We start from the raw sequence: 23,712 nt of genomic DNA on the forward strand, positions 1-23,712 counted from the left end.
ACGAAATCTTGTTGTTCTCATTCCAGCATACACTCAGATTCAGCCCCACTCCCTGGTTCAGCAGCACAAGCAGCAGCAGCAGCAGCAGTTCGTGGTCCATCAGAATCAAGGTTCCCAGAGGACCGCGGGTCAGCTGCTGCAGACGGCCTCCATTCAACCGTCACAGCACCCCGTCCCTGTACTGCCTAAACCTGCTCCCCACCAACCCTCCACGCCCAGCCAGCAGGCCACAATCTTCCACTCCACCATCAGCCCCCATGCCCTCCACTCCTCCCTCAACCATGCCAAAGCTCAGCCCGTCCAGCTCACTGCCATCAACCTACAAATACAGCCAACGGTGAGTACAGTTACCAAAGTTTCAAACCAGCATTTGAATGTTAGTATGTGCTACCGCAAGGAAACGTTTATTTTATGCATCAAATGCAAAAAACTGCATGAACATTTTGTACACACAGTCATGGTATCAGGATGATGAATCCTAATGACTGTGTGCATGACTTTTCCTCTGATGCCACCATGAGGTTGACATTTGTGGCTTTGAGTGAAATTTCTCAGTAGCTGTTGGATGAATTGCCATGAAATTTTCTACACATATTTAAGCCCCCTCGGGATATATTATAATCACTTTGGTCTTCCCCTGACTTTTCCTCTAAAGGACCCATCAGGTCAAAATTTCAGTTTAGTTTATGACCAAATCCCAGCCAAACTAATGACATTCTCACCAGCCTCATCTGTACCATGTGTTTGTCGCTAATTAGCAAATGTTAGCATGCTAACATACTCAACCAAGATTGTTAAAAGGGTATAGATATTATAACTCCTAAATGTAAGCATTTTGTATTGTCATTGTGAGCATGTTAGCATGCTGATATTTGTGGTTAGCTCAGAGCACAGCCGCTCTGTGTCTCGAGCATGGCTGTAGACTCAGACTCACAGTCTTGGAAATTATTTACTTTATTTGGAACCCTCTAGTGCTTGAAAAAATTAGTCCTCCATTTGTTTTTAATGGGGCATAACTTTCTGTCCTACTTAACATCCTGACATTTTGTGTTGTGCACATTTTTTTTTTTTCTAAGTGGTAACCAGCAAAACAAAAACTACTGTTCCAAAAACACCCACCAAATCCATTTCTACTCCAAGACATACACGAGAATCTTCTGAGTTTGGGATTCCTGGTGTAATATTTTCCCAGTGGTGTGATATTTTCCAAGCCTAATGGTTTTTGAGTCACTGACATTTTAAGTACTAGCAGTCCCTGATCTGTCTTTTCAATACTGTCTCAGATGTACTTTCTCACATTTTTCCCTCTAACGTTTTGTTTCTAATGCACATTTCAGCCCTCTCGACTTGTTCAGGACTGTAAAGATAAGCCAACATCGCTGGTGGTCAGAGAGACGTGTCCAACCCCCACCACACAACAACAACAGCCGCAACAGCAACAGCAACAGCAGCAACCTGCGCCTTCGCCATCACAACCCGCCAAGCCTGTCGAGCAGCCCAAGGTCGACCCAGCAACACCAGCTGTTCAGCCACAAGGTAATGATTCAGCATGACTTTATAAGCTACTTAATTACTCTCTGTAGAGTATTCAAACATTTTGGTAAACAAACTCGTAAACCAATTAGCCACTGGGACAAGATGACTGGTACTAGTTTAAAAAACGGAGTTACAACTTTTCCCCTTGGCACAGAAAATGTACCATTATATCTGCTCTGCTCTCCTTTGTTACCAAAGAAAAAAGAAAAAGTCAACACTGATGTTTACTTGTGATTCGGAACATGTTGTGTCTTAGTTTCACTATTCTTTGTCTCTTATTGCTTTGTTGTTGTTGCTGTGATGTCCCTTTGCTGCGGCCAAAAACTCATCCAATACCCACAATTGACTCAATGCTTTGCAGTGCACAAATATTTAAACCCACAATAAAAAGCCCTGAAGATCAGTTAAACATACTTTAAGCAAATGGAGGAATTATCATGATCACAATGAATGCAGCAATATGAACACTATGGACGTGTATTGTTTTTATTATTTTGTTGACGGTAAATTGTAGTATGGACATTCTGGCACACATAGTTTCCTATGATAGTGTTAGATTGGACAGGTGTTCACTCTAATAAACTGGCAGTCAATGTATAGTAATGCGTGGATATTAACTACAATATACACTACCAAAGTAGTGTATAAAGAGTGCGTAGGGAGTGTTTTATCTATCTTTTTCAATGACTCTTTGAAGACAACGCACAGAATTGTTGTTGTACATGTTGGATGAAAAAGTTTGGCCAGTCCTGCTTTGTTAACTAGAAAAGGCCATGTGATGCAAATGTCAACGCTTCATAAATACTGTGACTCCTCAAACCTTGTCCCAACAATTAGCAGCCATGGGCTCCTCTAAGCAGCTGCCTAACGCTCTGAAAATGTAAATAATTTTCCCACAAAGCAGGAGAATGTTATAAGACGACAGCAAAGCTTTTTCAGGCAACCATCTCCTCAGATTGTAATATAATTAAGAAATGGCAGTTACCAGCAACAGTGGAGGTAAAGTTGCCGTCTTGAAGAAGTTCTCACAGGATTGCTGGAAAGGTAAATCAAAGGCCTCGTTCGACTGTGAAAGAAACTCAGTCAACATTCAGCAGCCTCTGGAGTGGTGGTGCTCATTTCTACTGTGCAGCGACACCTACACAAAGATGAGTTTAATGGAGAGTCATCAGAGGAAAATCTTTCCTGCATCCTCACCACAAAAATCAACATCAGAAGTTTGCAAAGGAACATCTAAACAAACCTGATGCAGTTTGGAAACGTCCTGTGGACTGATGAAGTTAAAATAGAGCTTTTTGGCCACAATGGGCAAAGGTATGTTTGGAGAAAAAGGGTTGCAGAATGTGATGAGAAGAATACCTCTCCAGCTGTGGAACACAGGGATGGATCTCTCACACCTCAAGAGGCACAAGTTAAAGGTTTTGCCATGGCCCTCACAGTCCTTGGCATAAACATCATCGACAATCTGTGGATAGACCTCAAAAGAGCAGGCCCAAGAATCTCACAGAACTAGAAGCCTTTAGCAGTAAGACTGGGTGAAAATCCCCCAAACAAGAACCAAAGGACTCCTAGCTGGCGACACAAGTGTTTACAAGCTGTGATAGTTGCCAAAGGGGGCGTTGCTAAGTACTGACCATGCAAGCTTTTGCTTTGGGCCCTTTTCCATTTTTGCTATTTTAAAATTGTAGATGGAATGAAAGATAGATGGAAATAAAGCAATCTCACTTGAAAAATAAAAAAAAAAGTTGTCTTTAGCTTTATGCTGTTTAAAAATCGTGTCATCTTAGCTGTTCATAGTAACAGAAATTTTGAGCAATGGTACCCAAACTATTGCATGTCACTGTACATGTTGCTTGCAGGGGTGGGTCTTTTGACTTTTCAGTCAGAGACCAGCTCTTGTCCATTAGACAGTGTCTGAGGCATCCTTGTTTAATAGACTATTATGACTGTAGCTTGGAAGATTCAAAGTGTCTAAACTTTGTACAAACTGTTTTTAAAATGTGGGCAGACTGTGAAGTGCTTCTTCCGATATATAATCCAGTTAAAAAGCTTTTAGCGGCATACATCAAGAAAATCCCTGAAATGTTGCATCGTCAGTAAAATGTATTTTTGTATCTCAGCATTTTCTGCGTATTGTGCACACTTTGTCAGCCAGGTGATTTAGATGAAAGGGATCAAGCAGGGTCTGGTGAGTGATTTGACTCATGGTCAGTAGCTTTGTGACAGTAAGTGTATGATCATGCTGCAGCTGTACTCGTCCTGCTGAGCACAAACTTATTTGGGGTGTATTTTAAAAATGTTGACATGGATCAGTTTCTATGGTGCTATTTCTCCTGAATGGTTGGAAATAGTGCTAATGCTGTGTTTCTTGTAAAATGAAACATTCTGTAGACCACAAATTGCTGTTTATGGGCACTGAGTTGGGTGTGATGTGCTGTGGAGGTGCACTGCTCACCACCACCGCAGGGAACTATTTCTGTATTCCACTCTGATGAAGATAGGTTTCAGCTTTTTTCACTTAAATGTAACATTTAAGTAAAGAACATGCAGAGAAAAGCATTTTTTCAGTCAGGGTTGAGTATACAAGGTTACAGCGACAGTTAATCTGCACAGAATTTCTTCAGCCCTGCTCTCTGCCAACGGATTTCAGAGAGACCGTCAAGTCTTTAAATGGGGGTGTATAAAGGAAGTAGTGTTCATTACATCAATACACTTTACAGAATATATATACAACCCTAATTCTAAAAACGTTGGGCCTCTGTTTAAAACGGACATAATAACAGAATGCAGTCATTTGCAAACAAACTATTTACTGACAGTACTTTAACAAAGTGTTCCTGAGTCCTGAGTCCAGGTAGTAACATCCTTTATACAATCATGTGTTCACAAAGTGGTGAACTCGCTCTGTCTTTGCTTGTGAACGGTAAAATTCTTTTTTGCATACCAGTATCATGCAGTCACAATTAATTTGTCCCACTGGTTTCATGGATCTGTTACTGAACTGGACTTCCTGGTTTATCTTTAATAATCTCACCACCCCTGCGTGCATCACAACAGGGTCCCACCAATTCAGCAAATTGAATTTTTGTTTTCCCTCCTGTTTTGTGTCTGAATGCTGCCTCAGCACCACCAAAAGGAAATATAATCCCACACATAACTAAATTTACAAAAGAGTATAAAAAATTCGATAAAAAATCCACATAATTAATAGCTGTTATAGTAAACATTTCCAGAGCTTTTTGGTGCGTGGTGTGAGTTTTCTTAGAGGGTGCACAGATGGGGGACTTGGGCTGGGGCCCTAAAATGTCTTTCTGTGGCCCTGCTGAAAACATGCACTCTTGTTTATTTGACGCTCTAATGGGCTGTAGTTTTACAAGTAGGTTGTAGTCGTGACAGAAACATACATTGTTAGTATTGGATTTACCTGAAACCTGATTTGTTCTGCGCATGCGCGTAAATACGTCCTAACGCCTGACCAAGGTGTCAATCAAACCTAATCACTCCGCAGCTGCACTTCCACTTTTAGTCTGCGCTGATAAGGCTGCACTGGGCTGAAGCTGCAGACTCTTTTCGGGTCGGGTTCACGGGTGAAACCTGTGGTCCCGCTGCAGCAGCCTGAGGAGAATCAGAGATGACACCGTTAGCTGCTGTGGGAGGAAACCGGGAGGCGGACCCTGGTTCACTAGCTGGTCTTTTACGGGTCTAAAGCGGCGCTGCTCTTTAAACGCGATCTCGGCGTGAAACAGCGGCGGCGGGTCGGTGCGCGTCGGATCATCGCAACAACAAACACCCGCTGAAACCGCACATGTTTTCTCTCTGAGCTCAGCGGTAAGAAAACTTTTCTCCTTCAGACGACAAACCATTGATGGTTACTTTCGCTTTGTGGGGTTAAGTGAAAAGTCGAGGCGTTGCCGTGATGGTCGGAGTGATCGTGATCGATTTGCTGTTTATTGATCGACAGTGTGCCAGTCGGTCACTTCAAATGCTCAGCTATTATTGCACGGTCACGGTCACGTCAGGTGGATGCGACTGGAGACGGGTTTGCATGTAGGTGGCTGTAATGTGACAATTACGTTTCTGATTTGAATGAAGTAACTTCCTATGCATACATCGCGAAGTATCTGATGCATACGTGTTATATAATCTTGGATTTTATGAAGACAAATCAGTACTTAACCTGGTTAAAATGATTAAAGTGATTAAATTTAAAGTTCAAACTATTCATGTTATTCCTCAGTATCAAGTAATAAAAGTGGGTATAATGAGTTTACCCTCCTTCACATTGCTGGTGTAAGTTTCTTTACTGTAATTTCATTTAGAACTGTAACTAATTATTAATTTAATTGCCAATTAATCTGCTGATTGTTACCTTAATCAATTGTTGGATATAAAATATAAGAAAATGACAGATCAAGGCTGCCGATGATTTTCTTGATTAATTGATTCGTGGTTGCCTATAAAATGTTACAAAATAGTGAGAAATGCCCAGTGTAAATATCCAGAGCTTTTCAGCATGCTTGTTTAGTCTCACCCACAGTCCAAAACCCAAAAATATTTGCTTCAAGGCCTCATTCAAGAAGCTGTAATAAGAGTGTGCTTGTCATTGAAAAGTAACAGAAATGATTAATCACCCACTTATTATCTCTAATATCATTCAGACTCAATCCACTAGTCAGCTCTTCACATTTCATGCTCTCAAATATTAACTGGATGCTGCTATATTCATTTCTTGGCCAGGAGGGGGCTCAACCAAGAGGCCGAGTGCTGCACCTGGGACCCCACCTCCAGCCATGACCTCAGGAAATGAGAGCGAGGCGCCCACTGTGACGGGCAGCACGCCGCAGAACGGAGAGAACAAACCGCCCCAGGCCATCGTCAAGCCCCAGGTCCTCACACATGTCATCGAAGGCTTTGTCATCCAGGAGGGAGCGGAGCCGTTCCCTGTGTGTGTAAGTGCCCAATCTCAGCTTTACCAGCAGCAAGACATGATAAACAACCCAGAGCCGCTGCACTCTCCAGTGTACTCGCCTGCAGGGAGCTGTCAGCAGGCAAACACAAACCCTCTGTTACTACGAGTAGTGACTGCTCACAGCTTCTGTTGGAGTCAGTCATTAATTATAGTGAGGTCAGACTGTAGCTGAAAGCGTGCAGAGGGATGAAGGTGTGGGTAATGAGCTGCATATCGCAGCATCTCAAGGCATAAAAATCCTTCTTTTAATCTGTCATCTCCCTTTAAATTGATGTTGTTATATCTTTTAATGTGTATCTTAAAGCCCGTGGCTGACATTTCTTTATTACTCATGAAAACCTTTTGTTAAGATGAACGTGTTTGTTGTAATTTCTAGGCTTTGGGTTCACTGCCTCCTACTGGACATTTGGTGTAATGCCCAATATATTTACATGCATATAAGGCTAAACAAGCACCAGGAATTCATATTTTTTTAGACATTCATATAGTGGTTTCAACTAGGGCTGTAATAATGGCTATTTTTATTATTATTGATTGTTAGTGTTTACCTTTTCTATTCATGGATTATGTGTTTATTCTATGAAATGGCAAAAATGGCAAAATGCCAATACTAGTTCACAGAGCCCAAGATGATGTCTTCACATTCATTTTGTCTGACCAGCAGTCCAAAACATTTAAGATATTTAATTTACAATGATAGAAAACAGAGAAAAGCAGCAAGTCCTCACACCTAAGAGGCTGGAGACTGAACATTTCGGCATTTTTGTTTGATTTGTTGAGTTAAACAATGAATCGATTAATTTTCTGCTGAATGACTTATTTTGCTTGAGCAATATTGAATGCGCCTTACTTATTCTGCTAAGACTGTATCAAGTAGTAGTTTGTCAGCTGACTGTTTTAGCACTGCTTTTAATCAAATCACACAGTCATACAAACCTTGAGTTGAACAGTGAAAGTGTCTGCTCCCACCTCATTTCATTTCATCCCATCTCATCAATACTACAGTAAAGTAACACAAGGAGACTGATTATAAATGGGTTGTCAAATTGGCATCATCATCATCATCATCATTGCACGTAATATTGCTGCTGTGCTGTCAGAATTGTGATAGAGGATTGTTAAAATGATGGAGTTCAGCTACATCATCAGGCAGAGTAATCACAGCTTTTGTTTCTCCTCCCCGGAGCATGCACCGTTTCATTTTGGTAGAGCTGTTAATATTTTGTACCTGTCACCAGGTGGAGCGTCTGCCCATTCTCATCGACAGCCCAAAGAAGCTGGATCATCAGCTCTCCTCAGACCCCGACAAAACCCCGGTCAGCAATGCAGCAAACACGGACTCTGAGCCTGAGGACATGAACCAGCCAGGTGAGACAAAGCATTAGACATGTACAATAGGTTGTGTATATCAGTGTGTGTGAGCTGTGCTGGTGCTCACGAAAACAGGATTGCCCCAATCCGACTTCTCTCTGAGGCTTGTGAAAATTTTATTTACTCCGATTTAGAAGGTTTATGAAACTGTAGCATAACAATGTGCAGACCTCATAACGATGGGCAGACCATGATGTTCTTAACACACACAGTTACTGCAGCAGGGTTACTGTTGTTTAAAGGATACAGACCTGACAAACAGCCCAGAGCTGCTGTGATGAATTATGACAAGGGCCGGTGCTGCACTTGTGGTCCTCTGTGTGTTGTCGTAGAAAAGCTTGCCCTCAGTATAATTACATGCCTCTGCATCTCTTCACCAAACCACTTGACCTGTGCGTGACTCTCTTTCCTCCCAGACCAAAACCAACCCGCTACATAATGTAGTTCCTCCAGTGGTGCTTTTAAAAACTCTAGTTGCTTTAAAGTTTGTCCTTTCCTGGAACATTTTCCTTTTGTCAGTCAGAAAACCTGCAGAAGTCTTGATTAACACGTTTGGCTTCACAGAAAAGGCCACTGAAGTGAAAAAGTGAATAGCAGGAAGTGGCAAAGTGTTAGCAGTAGCATATTAGCTTACCTCCGTAAACAAACGAGGCGGAACAGAAACTGTATTTCATGGGGATCAGTGGCATTTGGCTGATTCATGGCCTGCTTAAACACATAGTGTGTCAGTTTTGCCGCCTGGGGTCTCTCAATCAAAAAAATTAAGACAAGAAACTAGTTTGATGACGTTGTGAAGTAGCATGGGATCATGGGAGTTGTCTTCGTTTTAAACAACCACCATTGTCACCAAATGTAGCGATATGTTCATTGCTTTTACGTCACTACAGTTGTGCAAATGTCTCGTGTTTATGCTGTTTCCCTTCTCACAGAAAAAGAGCAGGAACCCAAGCTGACATGTGAATACTGTGGCTGGGTTGACTTTGCCTACACCTTCAAAGGCTCGAAAAGATTCTGCTCCATGGTTTGTGCAAAGAGGCAAGTCACCTTTTGGTTTGACATTTCTTCTCATTTAAACGCATTTAAACAAGCACCAGTTATATGGAAAAGGAAAAGCTCGAATAATGGACCTTTCTGGACAGGTACAACGTGGGCTGCACAAAGCGGATAGGCCTTTTCCGTCCAGAGAGGACTAAACCAACGAATCGATGGCGTAGAAGATCGAAGGGCTCCTCCACCATCGAGGCAAAGAAGCAGGTATGGAAACCGACTCGCACACACACCCACACACTCCTTCACTGTTGTAAAACTTCCTCATCAACACTTTACCTCCCATCTCATACTGCTTCCGCTGCACATTTTATGCCCTGCACTTTTCACGCCTCGTGCTTTTTAATGAACTTGGGCATCATTTGTGTCCGTGCCTGATTATCTCCCTCTGTCTTTAAAGGGTCATTAAGTACTCTATGATCTTTGTCAACATTTAGTGGTGACCAGTAGGAATAGAGAAGCATCAGTAGAGATTTTCTGCCCCCTGCACAAGTTATATAGATGTCAAAAGCAGCTGGATTTGCCGGGGGGGTTTTGCTGCTTTTCCGAGACTTGAACTTACCCCGAAACCTGTAATAACACAAGGTTACATTTATTATAATGGAGACAAGTAATTTAGATAATGAAAGCAGAAATTGTACAGATAATACAGTACATCACAATATTTAATGCTGAAAAATATAAAATTTTTGGCTGGAGAACAGATTCTGTAGGCTTTATGGCCAAATGTTTTGAGTTATGTAATACCACGAGGGTCGGGTTTTGAACCTCCAGTGGGGGGTGCTTTTGTTTCATGTTTGGACCAGGAACTGAGTTTTATAATCCAGAGGGTTCAGCACCTGACAAAGTAATTTTCGAGGCGTTGGTATCGATCCAACAAGCCTATCAACTCCCTGCAGTTGTATTATACTCATTTGAAGCAATTGAACAGTATAAATCTTAATTATTACCCTTTTAATCTTTGCTGTGTCTGACACAATGTCCCAGCAGTGTTTTACTGATGAGCCATTAATTTCTCAAATGCTGAGCCTTGACGTCACGCCTTCCCTGTTTCCCTCTTCAGAAGCTGTCCCCCTCACCGCAGCAGACTCAGGGCGGTTCTGTATCGTCACCGCATCCCTCGCAGCCCAGTCAGGAGGAGTCCAGCCCGTGTTCGGACATGTCTAGCTACGAGGAGCCGCCGTCTCCCCTGTCGGCAGCCAGCTCAGGGCCCCTGGCTCCTGCTCCGGCCCCAGCTCAGGTCCCCGTCCACCGGCATCCCAGCAGGGTCTCGGACCAGGAGGGCTGCGCTGGGAGAGACGCGCCTTCACTCTGTCAGCGCTTCTTGCCCAACGACCCCACCAAGTGGAATGTGGAAGAAGTTTATGAGTTCATCCGTTCGCTGCCAGGTCAGTGGGGTACACACAGACCCCTGTTTGTTCAGGAAACACACTCATAACATCAGACTCTTTTGCTTTTGAGTCCTGTTTTTAGTGTGAACTGCAGTGTGTGCTGCTTCTTCTGTTCATGCAGGTTGTCAGGAGATAGCAGACGAGTTTCGATCTCAGGAGATTGACGGACAGGCCTTGCTCCTGTTAAAGGAGGACCACCTCATGAGCACCATGAACATTAAACTGGGACCTGCACTCAAGATCTTCGCACGCATCAACATGCTCAAAGACTCTTAGCAGGAAAGGGTGTTTGTGTGTTGTGCATTGATCTCAGCGTGTCTGCATTTTTATGTGTGTGTGTGTTTGTAAGTGTGCGACAGAAGAGTGCAAACGATGCATCATCGCAGCACTGACAACACAGACTGACTGCACTATGACCTCGCCCTCTCCACACGACTGGACTGGGAGCTTTGAGAGAGAATCTAACTTCAGCTGGCACTCGCATCCACCTGCATCTGCTTAGTAACCACGTGACCCTTTGAACTGACCGATGGCGGCTATATTAGAGTTGCAGCTTGAGCACTGAAAGCTGTTCATCTGTGTTAACATGCACTCACAGGGGTTAAGCAGTTCTGAAATTAACTTAATTGAAAACATGAGCCACAGTGACATCTGTGCCAAATCCCCATGTGTTGAGTCTTGCATTAAAATTAGTCAATATTTGATTTACACCTGGTAATAGCGTGCAAGTTGTTTTTGGATATCTGATCTGGATAAGGAACAACGCAGGATGTAATGCCCGCAGAACACATTGCAATCAGACTGCTATCGGATCCACCAGGCCTGATTTGGATGTGGTCTGATCTAAATGCCATCCATGCTCCATATTTTTGGGCATTTTATGCTTTAATTAGGGAGTCGAGTGTAGAGAAATGACAACATAATGACATGGCAGTAAGGGAAGAGAGAGGTGGGTAACAACACACAACAAAGGATGTTGCAGTTTATGGTCAGTGGCTTAAACTCCTCACACACCAGGGCGCCCCAGTTTGGAAAAAGAAGAAAAATCTATGTGTGTAGCTGCCTGTGAAAAAGCTACAAATCATTTTCCTCTGCAAAGAAAAAGTAAGCTGAGCTCATACAGCAACATTGCCTTCTTGACCTGAGACTGTCCCTTGTTATGTATCTGTTTTGCATATTAAGATCTGATAATAATCCGGGCAGAATTGAGATAACAAGCACTTATTAATAACAGGTGTTAAGGCAAAGGCCTTTTGTCAAATGTCATTATCCAGATAACACATCTAGATACAGATTCCATGATAATAGCAGGTGTAAATGGGGTCTCGGATTTTCCCCTAGGAAGACTGTAGAGGTTTTAAAGAAGAACAGTGAAGAAAATAAAGTTGAGTAGTGCACTACCTGTTCAGTTGTGGCCAGGTTGGGTCATACTGCAGCACAGTTGCTAATGAATTGAGGCATTGAGAGAAACATGTGAAGCCTGAATTTATTATTATATAATTAGAGACGTTTTTTGTATAGTTTTGTTAGCGAAAGAGAAGCGGCTTTATGTGTGGCTGTGAACAGAAAATTGCATTCATTTATTTTCTCATTTTCATTCAGTAGATGCTCCTTCGCCTTTTCTAACAATAAGACTCACACAGCTCCGAATACAAAGCTTGAATACAGAGAAACCATTTAAGCAGCCTCTTTTGTGACATTGATTTCCCTTTCATGAGGAACTCGCCACTTTTCTCCTAGAGATTTAAACTGCTGGCAAATTATTCTTTTTTTTTTTGCCACTTCTTCAAAATAATTTACCGAAATATGACATTGATTTCTTGTCTCGGTTTAATAGGAGGACACTAAGTTATCCGAGAAACAATTCGGGTATGTTGCCCTGCTTTTGGCACTTATTTTCCTTGTTGTTTGCTTTAATGTTATCAGATACTCCACCTACAGTGAGAGTGGCATTTGTGCAGCAATGCAAACAAGTTTCCTGTACATAGCAGCTCAAGTGAGGAAAAAGACTGAAATTAGGTGTGAAATTTTTTTTTTTTAAGTTATCCTTGATATTTTGAAACAGAAATTTAATGATGTTATTTTGAAATATGCAAATGTATAAATATCATGGCCTGGGAGTTGTTTTGTAATGTTTTTTTTATTTCTAATTAAAATATGATCATATCTATTTGTGTTTTGTGGCTGTGATGGAAGGTCGGCATTTTTTAGATAAAGCTTTGTCAAATGCTTGTATTTATCAGAACAGTTTGTTACACAACATTTTGCAATTATAAATAATTTGCAATACAGTTTTGTCTCGGGACATCTTTTTGTGTGCGTCTCTGAATAGAAAAGTCAATTTTACGTGTTTTGGGACAATATTGCAACTCTTTGAGATCAATTACTACCATGCATCACGTTGTTAGGCTTTGTTTTATGTGCTTCTCTGTTTATTACCTTAGCTGCTCCCCTCTTGAAGTTGTCGTAAAGTATCTCTAGCTCAGGTCCTTCTCAAAAGCAAGAAAACCATCCTTTATAATACAATAGTTTACAGTGACATAAAACCAAGCAACAGATTGTTAAATTTGTGTTTCATGAACCACCATATGTTGGAAAATGACTGAAACAATTTATCTGTCACTGAAGTGGATTTCTGTGATCATCTACAAGCACTTTCAGCACTAATAATGACCAAATAAAGTAAAACAATCTATTATAAATCCCATGTAAGGACATTTAAGTGTTGGCAGCAAAGGAACTATTTTTTATATATATATTTTTAAAAACAACTTCACTATAGGAGCAGTGGCTTTATAAGACAAACAGTACAGGGAGTAGGCCCATAGCAAAAATCTAAGGTGAAAGTAGGAAAAAAACAAATGTAGAATTGAAGAAAAAAGAGTTTCTGATAAGAGGGGATGTAAAGGGTGACAAAGGACAAGTAAAATAATAAAAAAAAACGGTACAAAAGTGTATTGTTGAAAAATACATCAGTGGTATTTAATTTGGGGATTTGGAGTCCATTCTACACGTCTGTGTGTTCACTGTTCTGCACAGCACTTTCACTGCATATATGCATTCTCGAAGTTCTGGGTTATAGGAAACAGGACATTTCCAGCCGTGTGTCTCAAACAATTGACCGGTTATACAATCACACCGGCCGCTTTCCATTTTGTTTCCACTGAACTACAATGGACATACAAACAAGGAACAGGTGTGGTGAGTTCGCTTTCAAACGCGTTGACACGCTGCGGTGTTTGTAGCTGTCAGAGGGGCGGAGAGCAGCAGAAACACACAGCACTGACACGCCCACTGTTTTGATTTGAGAACGGACCAAACCAAATGAAGCCGTCTTTTTTTCCTGCTTTTCATATTGACAGTAATAAAAGTCAGCAATTAAATACGTTTATGTCCATATTTAGTATCATAATACACTAGTAAGTATAGGTTACACCATGCATTAAAACGAAAACAAAGTCTGACATTTTTAAACTCACCCCCCATATATGGACTAGAGTGGTTTAGTCCAGGTTTAAACTTGAACGATGTTTTTTCTGTATGTGGCTTTTAAACGCTGAATACATGAACTGTTAACGATACTGTTAGCAAGTTTAACCACATTTTTCATCGTTTGAAGTCTTGATAAACTCATCGAAATACCAACAACAGGTAAGGTGAGCCTCTAGTCAGCGTCTTTGTGTCGTTACATCGCAATTTTAAGTTTATTCTTGTTTTGTTTTGTTTTGTTTTTAATCATGGTGACTTGTGTACTTTTAGCTAGCTAAGAAGAAGATTTTAGCCAGCAAGCTAATTTGATATTTAACGGTTTTTTTTCCATTGGTGGAAAGTTACTAGCTTATGTTATGTACATTTACTCAATTATTGTAAATATTGCTACTTAAGTACATTTTTGAGGTAACGTTACTTGTACTACCTCTCTCCAATTTTTGCTACTTTATAAATTTAATATGAATCCACTAACGTTACACTTAAGAGGCAAATACTGTACTTTTACTCTACCACCATCAATAACACAAAATATAGTCAACAAATAAATTCTGGTGTATTGTGTATAGGTTTAGATATGACTTTATTGATCCCCAGGGTAAATTCATAAGACACCCAGCATCAGTACATAAACTAAACTTAGCCCCACCTGTACACACGAATACATCAGTAGTCCAATAATGTAATGTACTTCATTATGCTATGGGCAATTCTGCATAATGAGCACTTTTGCATGTGGTATCATTTACATTTTGATGTAAAACTTTTAATGCATTGCTGGTAACAGTGTATTTCTGCACTGTGGTTCTGTTATTTAGCTGAGTAAAAAATCTGAGTACTTCTTCCACCACTGCTTCGCTGTAAAATTACCATCTAATTGCCATGATAGTACATTTGCTAAATTATAATATTTTAAGGTTGCAATTTACGATTACTTTCATTGTTGATTAGTCTTTGGATTATTTTCTTGATTAATTGTTTTGTCTATAAATTGGAAAAGTGGAAAATGCCTGTTATCATTTCCCACAGCCCAGTGAGATGTAGCTCGTTTTATTTGACCAACAGCCCCAAACCCTAAGAGATTCAGTTTAGTATCATGTAACAAAGAAAAGTACAGAAAAGCAATCTTCACATCTGAAACTACGATCTTCTGTTTGGCATTAACTAAAACGATTAATCGGTGATCAAAATACTTGCAGATTAATTCTCGGTTGACTGAGTAATTGCTCAGTCTACTAATAACTGCAGCTCTTAATATTTTTATTGTTCACACTGTTATGACAAGAAACAAAATGACCAATTTAACCAAGCTCTGTTGATTAGTCACTGTGTAATTTAAATGTCTAGACTGTTGCCGAAATGCCAAATCAAAGAGACGAGGCCGCTGATGATTCCCCAGCCGACCTTCCCTGTCTGGAAAAACTTGACTCTCCTACGGGTATGAAGCTTTATTACAGCAGTTATTGTTTTCAGGCACGTTCAGGGAGCATTAGTAATTGAATTATTACTACCATGGCAGTTTTAATTATCTGTGGGTGTGTGTGTCCTGTCCTGTGTCAGGGAGCCCACCCACTGCCTCATTATCCAGTCTGATGGAGCTGGAAAATTGTGTTTCCAACCTGAGCCTCGCACATGAGATAGTGGTGAACACAGACTTCTGCTTCAAACCCAGGAGCCCGCCTCCAGACAGGCAAGAAAAACACTCCACCACAGCTAAAGTGACCTTCTATACTCTTATTTCCAAAATGAATTGAGAGTTCAGTCTCTTTTGAGCTGTTTCTTTAATCGTTTCTCCTTCTGTAGCCTGGAGGGCAGAGTGACAGAGATTGTTCACCGGGCGTTTTGGGACAGTCTTCAAGAGGAGCTGCACAGTGATCCTCCAAACTACAATCATGCTGTAATTCTGCTACAGGAAGTCAAGACTGTAAGTGTGTATGGCATCAAATCAGACGCATTAGCAGCAACAGGGTCTGCTGAGACCTCTGACCCCATTCATTCTCACATGCCGATCAAAGCCAGAGAAATATAAACACAGAGCGACACTTTATTAGAGCTATCTGCTCTTCACAGGAAAAGAAATATAAAAATAAGAATTAAGTTGGTAATAATACAATCTAGCAGTGAAACAACTGAATATTACCATTACTGATTGTTGTACTCATATGTACATACAGCACAAAAGAACACAATATCTATAATGCAAAAAAAGATGATATGGTACTTTCAGTTCTTGGTGTATCTAATGATCAATTTCAGTACTGACTGAAGGAATAGTTTGATATTTTGGGGAATATGCTTATTTGCTTTCTGGCTGAGTGTTACATGAGACAATTGACACCACTCTTTACGTCTGTGCGGTAAGTGTGAGGCTACCACCAGCAGCAGGCTATCTTAGCTTAGCGTAAAAAGTGGAAACCACTAGCCTGGCTCGGTTGAACGGTAACAAAATACACCTAGTAGCACATCTAATGCTCACAAAATCCAATGAGTAAAAATGACACACGGTTGTGTTTCAGGGTATTATATGCCAGTCTATTTCATGGCCAGACACAGTCACCTCCTGGAGTGTCCACTGGTTGCCTGGCAACCTCGTGACGACAAAAAGATTCCAGTGGCATCAATCTTCTAATCTAAGTCTTGGCAAAAAAGCAAATAAATGTATTTCCCAAAATGACAAATTATTCCTTTAATCCTTCATTGACGTGATCCCAACCAGCACTGTCTTGTTGAGGCAAATACTGAACCTTGAGAGCTCAGAAACTCAGATGAAGATATATAAACCTATATCAGAGGCTCAACATAAACAAAGAAGCCCTACATTTGGTAACTAATGAATTGTAATGAAGCCACAGTATGTACAGAGCTGGATGGAAATATGATGAAAAAATTCACTTGTCTGAACTCTTATGTAATAGCAACACTATTTTCCTTTCTTTGTCACTTATCAATGCCAAAATATCTTATAAACTAGGGCCTGATATTAACATGGATTATTTCATTAGACTGAACAACTATATAATCTCAGTTGGTAAGTGTAGAGGAAAAGAAAACTAAACCACATGAACCTTAAAGGATAAACTAAACATTTTTTCAACTGAAGGCAGTCTTATATTCCCTGATAGATGCTTCAGTCCCTGCTGCTGCCCGGTCATGTCAGACTGAGAGCTCAGATGGATGAGGTGCTGGACATGGAGCTGATTCAGCAGGAGGTCGATCATGGAGCTCTGGATCTCCACAGACTGGCAGGATACATCATCAACACCATGGCATCTTTATGTGCGCCTGTACGTGACCCAGAGGTCAAAGCACTGAGGGAACTCAAGGACCCTGTGGAGCTCCTGAGGTGAGGGGCAGGTTAACACCACCTATTACATATGAATTTATACACAAGTATATACAAATACATACTATTGTCACTCGTCCAAGGTCTGTCAACAACTGTATTTCCATTCACATCACTACTAAACCACATTATTACATCAGATCTATAATGATACTCAATATTTGCTTCTTACAGTTCAGTCCCTTAAAAGTGGTCTGTAAAAAGTTTACTGACATTTTGTTCCCACTGTCATTTGGAGCTGCCACAGTGCAGGAAAATAATATATTTTTGTTAGTGTTTGTGGCTCTCATGTGTTAGCACACATTCGAGTAACAGAGGTAACCATCAGTTTCAGATAATTAACCAGCGAAGTTTGAAATACCCAGCAGCTTGTCTAAAAACACTTCCTGCTGTTCTGACGGTATTACGTTTAGTCATTTAGTCATTATTATCATAATGTTTTATAATTTTGTAGCTGTGACTCCATACCTCCTGTTAAAGTTAACAGCTAATTTTGTTTATGGTCTTCTCAGTCACTTCTCTCACCCCTTCTTTGTCTTCCTCTAAAGCACTTTTTCTTCTATATAAATAAAGTTTGCTAGCCTGCATTTGTAATTTTTAGGTAAAGCTTCTCTAATTTCCCTGCCGTTTCCTCAGGGAGATCTTCCGCATCTTGGGCCTGATGAAGACCGACATGGTTAACTTCACCATCCAGAGCCTGAGACCTCACCTCCTGCAGCAGGCCGTGCAGTACGAGAGGGCCAAATTCCAGCAGATCCTAGACAAGCAGCCAGGTGAGGAAGACTTTAAAATCTCTAATCTGACCGCTTCACTGTGAGCGATGGACGAGGAAGGTGACTTTGTGACTGTGAAATTTACGGTCATTGCATATTTCACTTTTCAATTAAACAGATTTTGACCTTTGTCAAGCGCTAAAGCACTATCCTGCAATTTTTCAGCCTCTCATAGTTTGGGTCAGGAGCTGGACAGCCAATCAGTGAACTCGATCTGTCTAAGTGCAGCTGGCTAATCAGACTTATTGGCAGAGAGATAGGGTCCTCAGTGCTGACACAGTCACGTTAGCAGTGGTACTAAATACTCATGTCTTTTTTTATTTTCTGAAAGATGAATGTACTCTGAAATGCATTTTGATAACAAATGAATTAACGTGGTTTGTAAATAGGATAGCAATCAATGTATTTTCTCGTCATACCAGTTTTTTCACAGTAATTGCAGGTGTAATTATCTCATTTTGGTACAGACAGCACACTGATGCTGTGAGAGTGAAGCCAATGTGCTGCAAACACAAACTGATTTTGAGACTTAAACCCACCGTTCATGAATACATCCATGTCTGTATCACTGCAAACACCTTGTGAATCCTCTGGTAATTCAGTGGCGTTGCAGTGGTCGTTAATCATGTGTAACTGCTGAGGTGTTTATTTATACATGTCATGTTTTTCTCCAGCTTCTCTGGACAACACTACTGCTTGGCTTCAGGCGGCAGCGTCAGAAGAGGCGTCGGCTGTCACAGCTCAGTCCGACTCTCCCAGTCCTGACAGCCGCTGTCCTGTCAGCGCCACCGCCGTCCTCAACCGGGCCTACATGCGTCTGCTACACTGGGACCCGCAAGACCAGAAATATCCCGAGGTCAGGTCCTGCCTGCAAAATTACATCACAAGCACTCCGGCTTTCATTTGAGTGATATTTTATTGATTATCAGGGAATCTTCAATCTCCCTACACACTCCTCCTCACCCTGCTGCATGTTAAAGCATCTGACAACACATTAGAGCTCATGTAGAACAGTTTCTTTGTCTGACGTCGCCACACAGCCCTGTCAGATGAACTCAAGTAACCCTTCATCAACATTACCCGCTATGTTTCAAATACGTTCATTTGAACCAGTTTAAAACTCTGTGTTATTTCACACTATTTCTAATCATATAAAGTCAAGTCAATTGTCAGCCTACAGAAATGTTTTTATGTACCTGAACTGCCAGTGTTTAGGTGGTTTGGCCAAGTTTGCATTTGTATTTTAACCACTTGTAACATTTGAAACATTTCTTTATTACTTTTACGTAACAATTTCACCTGTATATCCATTACTTTTAGTTTGAACCATTTATGCATTAGGCTGCTTTAAGAGATCTATTTAGTCTGTTTTTATAATAATAATAATAGATTTTATTTATAACGCATTTTACATTCGAATACAAATCTCAAAGTGCAATGTTTTTCTGTTACTTTCAGCTATTTCAATCGTTTATCCATTATTTTCAGCTTACTGGTTAGACCTGTCTGCTCACTTGATAATTAGTTTATATGCACTCTCAGTCACAACATGTAGCGTTTGGGGTTACAGCTGACTCAATATATGGATGAATATTTTTTAATCAAATAATAATTTCCTCTTTTTTTTGCCAATAGTTGAGTTACTCTACAATCTTTCCACGTACCTTCTAGCAACAGCAAACGTACCTCTGAATCACTATTATAGAGGATCCAGGTCAGCTTTTTATATCCGAGGCCCAGAATGTTGCCCACTAGATACATAGCGGATAGTTTTCTTTGGAAAGGCTCATATTTATGCTGAAAATTCCCTGTGATCAAGCATATGACACGCAACCCTGACCTGACCTCCCACACACAGACTGCGCTGATGGACCGAGCCCGCCTGGACGCCCTGGGCCAGCGGCTCCAGATGTTGGTCCTGGAGGCGTCGGTGCTGCTCCTGACCAACGCTCAGTGTGGGGGTGCGGTTTTCTCTCTGCAGGGGTTTGTAGGTAAACTCAGGCAGTCCGTCGCTGCCCTGCTGGAGGGCAGTCACACCAGGTAAGAGGAGGATTTGGTGACGCTTGTACTGGCTGTCATGGGGAACAGGTATTGTATAAGAAGGAAACCAATGGAGGTGACAGGAGGCAACTAGCTTGTCAGAACAGATCCACCTAACCTCATTCTTTCTGTTTAAGAGAGGCCCCGTCATGATTAGTGGATAAATGTGGAAGAGCAGCTTGTGATATTCGAGGGCTGCTCACTCTGTGGTGCAGCACAGGCTATTTCTCGCTTAATCACCTTTATTAAAATGTCCTTTTATTTAATCCAAACCTCTTTTGAGACCTAGATGTTATTTAAGACCTTTATTTATTGACTGACTCCCTTCGCTCAACACCCCTTATAAATGGATAAATTCATAGTCCTGTGACCTAGTACACATCTAATGAAGCCTGCTGGTGGTTCGTCTAATGCTGGTTTCTGGTGCCGCAGGGAGGCTGACCTGAAGGGAGCGCTGCTGGGGCTCGGGGAGACAGTACTGCAGCAGGTGACCGACGGTCTGAGCGGCCAGGGAGGTGCAGCGCTGCCTCAAGAGAGCCTGGATCTGCTGAAAGGACAAATATCTGAGCTGTGGAAGCAGAACAACCCTGTCCGCACACTCATAGGTCAGGCTGAGCGCAAGATGAATGATTAACTGAAGCGCAAATGGGGGAGAAATGTTAGAAATCCCTGTATTAGATTTAAGGTGCCAAGTTTATATTGTTAAATATTGGTGGTTGAATATGTTTTTACTTCATTTACACTGTGGTTTAGACTGATAAAAACAAACCACTCAAAGCTACTGGAAATACGTTTAGCTAATAATAATAGAGATAACAGTAAAGAAGTTGCTGTACATAGTCTGTAAAGAGCTGACAGCTTGGTGGATGCAATGAAACATGCCTTGCAACAAACATTTATTTTCAGTACTGATAAATCTGCCAATTTTTTCTTTATCGATTAACTAATCGTTTTTGTCTGTGAAATGCTGCCATGGTGACAGCCTTACGCTGGTCGTTTTCTCCAACCAACAGTCCAAAATGGAAAATAATTTAGCTTATTATCAAATATGACAAGGAAAAGCTGCAAATCCTACATTTGAGAAGCTGAAACCACATTACTCAAATCAACTGATTGTCAAAAGAGTCACGGAATAGTATTTTATAAGTCAATTAACTGTTTCAGCTCTAAGCACAATATAGGAAAAGAACTATATGTTCACATTTTAGAGAACTTCTGCTGCTGGATGCAGCTTAACAGCTAACCAAATCAGATAACCTCAGGTTGATGGTTGTTATGTTTTCACTTCATTTGAAGGAGTGTTTTATTCTTTGGGTCAGTAAAATCCCTTCAAGGCTTTTTCAAAATAAATTTTAAAGAAGATGTGGTAGTATATTTTAATCTATAGAGAGCTGACATCTTGGGGATGCACCATTTTCAGTCAACAGTGGAAACATGCATTATAACATCATTCAGTTTGGGTTCTCTGTCCACATGCATGTTTTTAAACTTGGATGTTTGCTGCGGCAGAGAGCTGACTTCTCTCCTTCTCTCTCCCTCCACCCCCTCATTCCTCTCTCCATCAAACACAGGAGAAAGGGTACAGGGCTTCCTCCAGGCCATGCTGCAGGGCGGCCCCGCTAAAAGGAGTCCAGAGCTGCCCGCTCCCCTCAGGCTGGTGAGTGCCGAGCTAGCCGAGCTGGGGACGGCCTTTGGGCGAATCGTTCACTTCAACCGCACGGTCTTTGGTCCTTTCTATGCACCCATCCTCAGGAAACTGCTGTTCCCACCCGGAGAGGCCGACACCGGGGAGGACTCACGCTAGGTTGAGGCCGACCCAGACAACCTCCGGTGGCCTTGACATATGCTGCCATTTGTCATTGGATGTGTAGCTATAGAGTGTACATACAGTGAGTGAGAATATTCAAGGGAAAGACCAAAAAAAGTATATAATTATTATTGTATTTTTTCAGGTACACAAAGAAAGTGTAAATCAAAGCATGAGGCAGGTGCCGAATTATTGTTACATTAGTGCATCTTAACCACACATTTGACAAGTAGTTTGTAGTGTTTTAATGAGAAGACTCAGTATGAGTCATAACAAGAGACCGATTGTGATTCTGAAACGTATTTGAGAAGACGAGTTGCCTGGAAAACACATTTGTTGGTTTTCACTCCGTTTACTTCATCTCCAGATAAACACCCTCAGGAAGAACAAAGTACCAAAGATTAGGCTCATAGCTTGTAAATATTCAGTTTTAAAATGTAGCAGGTTTCTCTTCTTATCTTTATGTTGACAGATGTTTATACCAAAGACAGTGTGCACTTTTTTTCTAAGTTAACCCCCCACCCTGTTTATAAACCAAAAATATTAGGGGTCGGCCGATGCGCTTTTAGGTTCAATAATGATTATTAATAATCAAGGTGACTGATACATGTTACATTAACAACATGTGATTGCTCCGTACCTTTCATTCAAAACTAGGCTACTTCATTACTAATGAAGCAGAAGTCACTATTTAACTCATCCTGCATCTCTCTAAAAGAAACCGTGTCAGACAGAGCTTCAGTAACTTAGTCGTGGGTTGAGACTGAGACTAAGAATGTGAGAAATGCAAGAAATAATGCTCTAGCCCAGGGGTCGGGAACCAATGGCTCGCGAGCCAGATGTGGCTCTTTTGATGGCCGCACGCGCGAGCCAACGACTAGAAAGCCGGTTCGCAGTCATTTCAATGGGAAAGTGGCAAACATACATGTCGTTGTGTCTATCTATCTATCTATCCATCAATCACAAAGGCAACGCAGAAGAGGCAACGCAGATCGGGTAGTGACAGGCACTGTTTAAGTGAGGCTGCCATATTTTGCTGTCAAAAATAGCGGTCGATGTGCGCATGCGCAAAGGCGCACTACGGCTTGTCGTTAATCCCGCTGTCAGCTAACTAATTTTTGACACGCTTCTGAGAAGATGGCTAAAAGAAAAAAAAACGACGAGTATCGTACTTTGTGGAGAAAGCTGGTTCTGCTGTGTGTCTAATATGCAATGATAAAATTGCATCTATGAAGCGGTCAAATATAAAGCGACACTTCGACACACGCCATGCTGCATTTGCATCGAAATATCCTGCTTGTATTTATAGTTTTAAACATATTGTATGGCTCTCCTGGAATTTCATTCAAAAATATGTGGTGTTCATGGCTCTCTCAGCCAAAAAGATTCCCGACCCCTGCTCTAGCCTATCAATTGTGACTCAGCTTGCTAAATTATGGCTCAAAAAATGAACTTGTTGACGTTCGCTGTCGCATTCAAGTTAAATCTATGAGATTCAACTCATACAGGCGAGTAATGTTTCATTCGCAATATGGTGGCTAAAATAAGTTCCAGCTGCAGTGACACCAACGTTACTCAAGGGGTGGGCCTGAGAAACTTGGCATGCTCCTCATCATCACAGGTTGTGGTGTTGGTGGGCAGGACATTGAGTGAGTGACTACAGAAAGAGAGAGGCGGGGCTGCATCAGTATGTTATCGGCGATCACCAATTCCAATAATTGGAAAAATGCTGAATATTGGATCCGATAATTGGCCAGGCCGATAGTTGGTCGACCCCTAAAAAATATACTTAATGTTTCCCCTACTGTTGGTAATGTTAGTGGGGGGTGGTTTATGAAACAGATGCTTATTTGTAAATAAATATCAAATTAATAAATTGCACTTTTATATATATAATTTTATGGTTTGAGTTTATGACTAATACGGTTCAGATGATTTAAGTGTTG

General features: G+C 41.2%; 2 protein-coding genes across 3 annotated transcripts in view; both read left to right on the forward strand.

Annotated features, from left to right (window-relative positions):
• Positions 1 to 12,613, forward strand: part of phc2b (polyhomeotic homolog 2b (Drosophila)) — a 34,195-nt gene extending 21,582 nt beyond the window's left edge. Inside the window, exons 8-15 of the mRNA XM_041951243.1 lie at positions 27 to 337; positions 1,338 to 1,536; positions 6,274 to 6,485; positions 7,744 to 7,873; positions 8,806 to 8,911; positions 9,016 to 9,130; positions 9,987 to 10,311; positions 10,436 to 12,613. Of these exons, the coding sequence (XP_041807177.1) occupies positions 27 to 337; positions 1,338 to 1,536; positions 6,274 to 6,485; positions 7,744 to 7,873; positions 8,806 to 8,911; positions 9,016 to 9,130; positions 9,987 to 10,311; positions 10,436 to 10,590 (1,553 nt within the window). The 3' untranslated portion in view covers positions 10,591 to 12,613. The remainder of the gene's footprint in view (positions 1 to 26; positions 338 to 1,337; positions 1,537 to 6,273; positions 6,486 to 7,743; positions 7,874 to 8,805; positions 8,912 to 9,015; positions 9,131 to 9,986; positions 10,312 to 10,435) is intronic.
• A 1,243-nt stretch (positions 12,614 to 13,856) lies between these two features.
• On the forward strand, positions 13,857 to 22,767 carry LOC121620263 (T-complex protein 11-like protein 1). 2 transcript variants are annotated; one of them, XM_041956249.1, is made up of 10 exons: positions 13,857 to 13,965; positions 15,151 to 15,241; positions 15,364 to 15,493; positions 15,607 to 15,727; positions 16,926 to 17,146; positions 17,783 to 17,919; positions 18,594 to 18,775; positions 19,778 to 19,959; positions 20,392 to 20,564; positions 21,531 to 22,767. In XM_041956249.1, exons 2-10 carry the CDS (start codon positions 15,163 to 15,165, stop codon positions 21,761 to 21,763), a joined length of 1,458 nt encoding a protein of 485 aa, XP_041812183.1. In that variant the 5' UTR covers positions 13,857 to 13,965; positions 15,151 to 15,162; the 3' UTR covers positions 21,764 to 22,767. The 2 variants fall into 2 exon arrangements, with proteins under 2 accessions (XP_041812183.1, XP_041812191.1); XM_041956257.1 differs by having other exon boundaries at positions 13,870 to 13,970.
• Positions 22,768 to 23,712: the final 945 nt, after the last annotated feature.

The sequence above is a fragment of the Chelmon rostratus genome, chromosome 2 (genome assembly GCF_017976325.1).
Source record: "Chelmon rostratus isolate fCheRos1 chromosome 2, fCheRos1.pri, whole genome shotgun sequence".
Taxonomy (NCBI): domain Eukaryota; kingdom Metazoa; phylum Chordata; class Actinopteri; order Chaetodontiformes; family Chaetodontidae; genus Chelmon; species Chelmon rostratus.

Coding starts and splice junctions, on each gene's coding strand:
- LOC121620263 (XM_041956249.1), top strand. CDS start 15,163: ATGCCAAATCAAAGAGACGAGGCCGCTGATGATTCCCCAGCCGACCTT. Junction 15,494..15,606: donor AGGAGCCCGCCTCCAGACAG/GCAAGAAAAACA, acceptor CTCCTTCTGTAG/CCTGGAGGGCAGAGTGACAG. Junction 15,728..16,925: donor TGCTACAGGAAGTCAAGACT/GTAAGTGTGTAT, acceptor ATTCCCTGATAG/ATGCTTCAGTCCCTGCTGCT.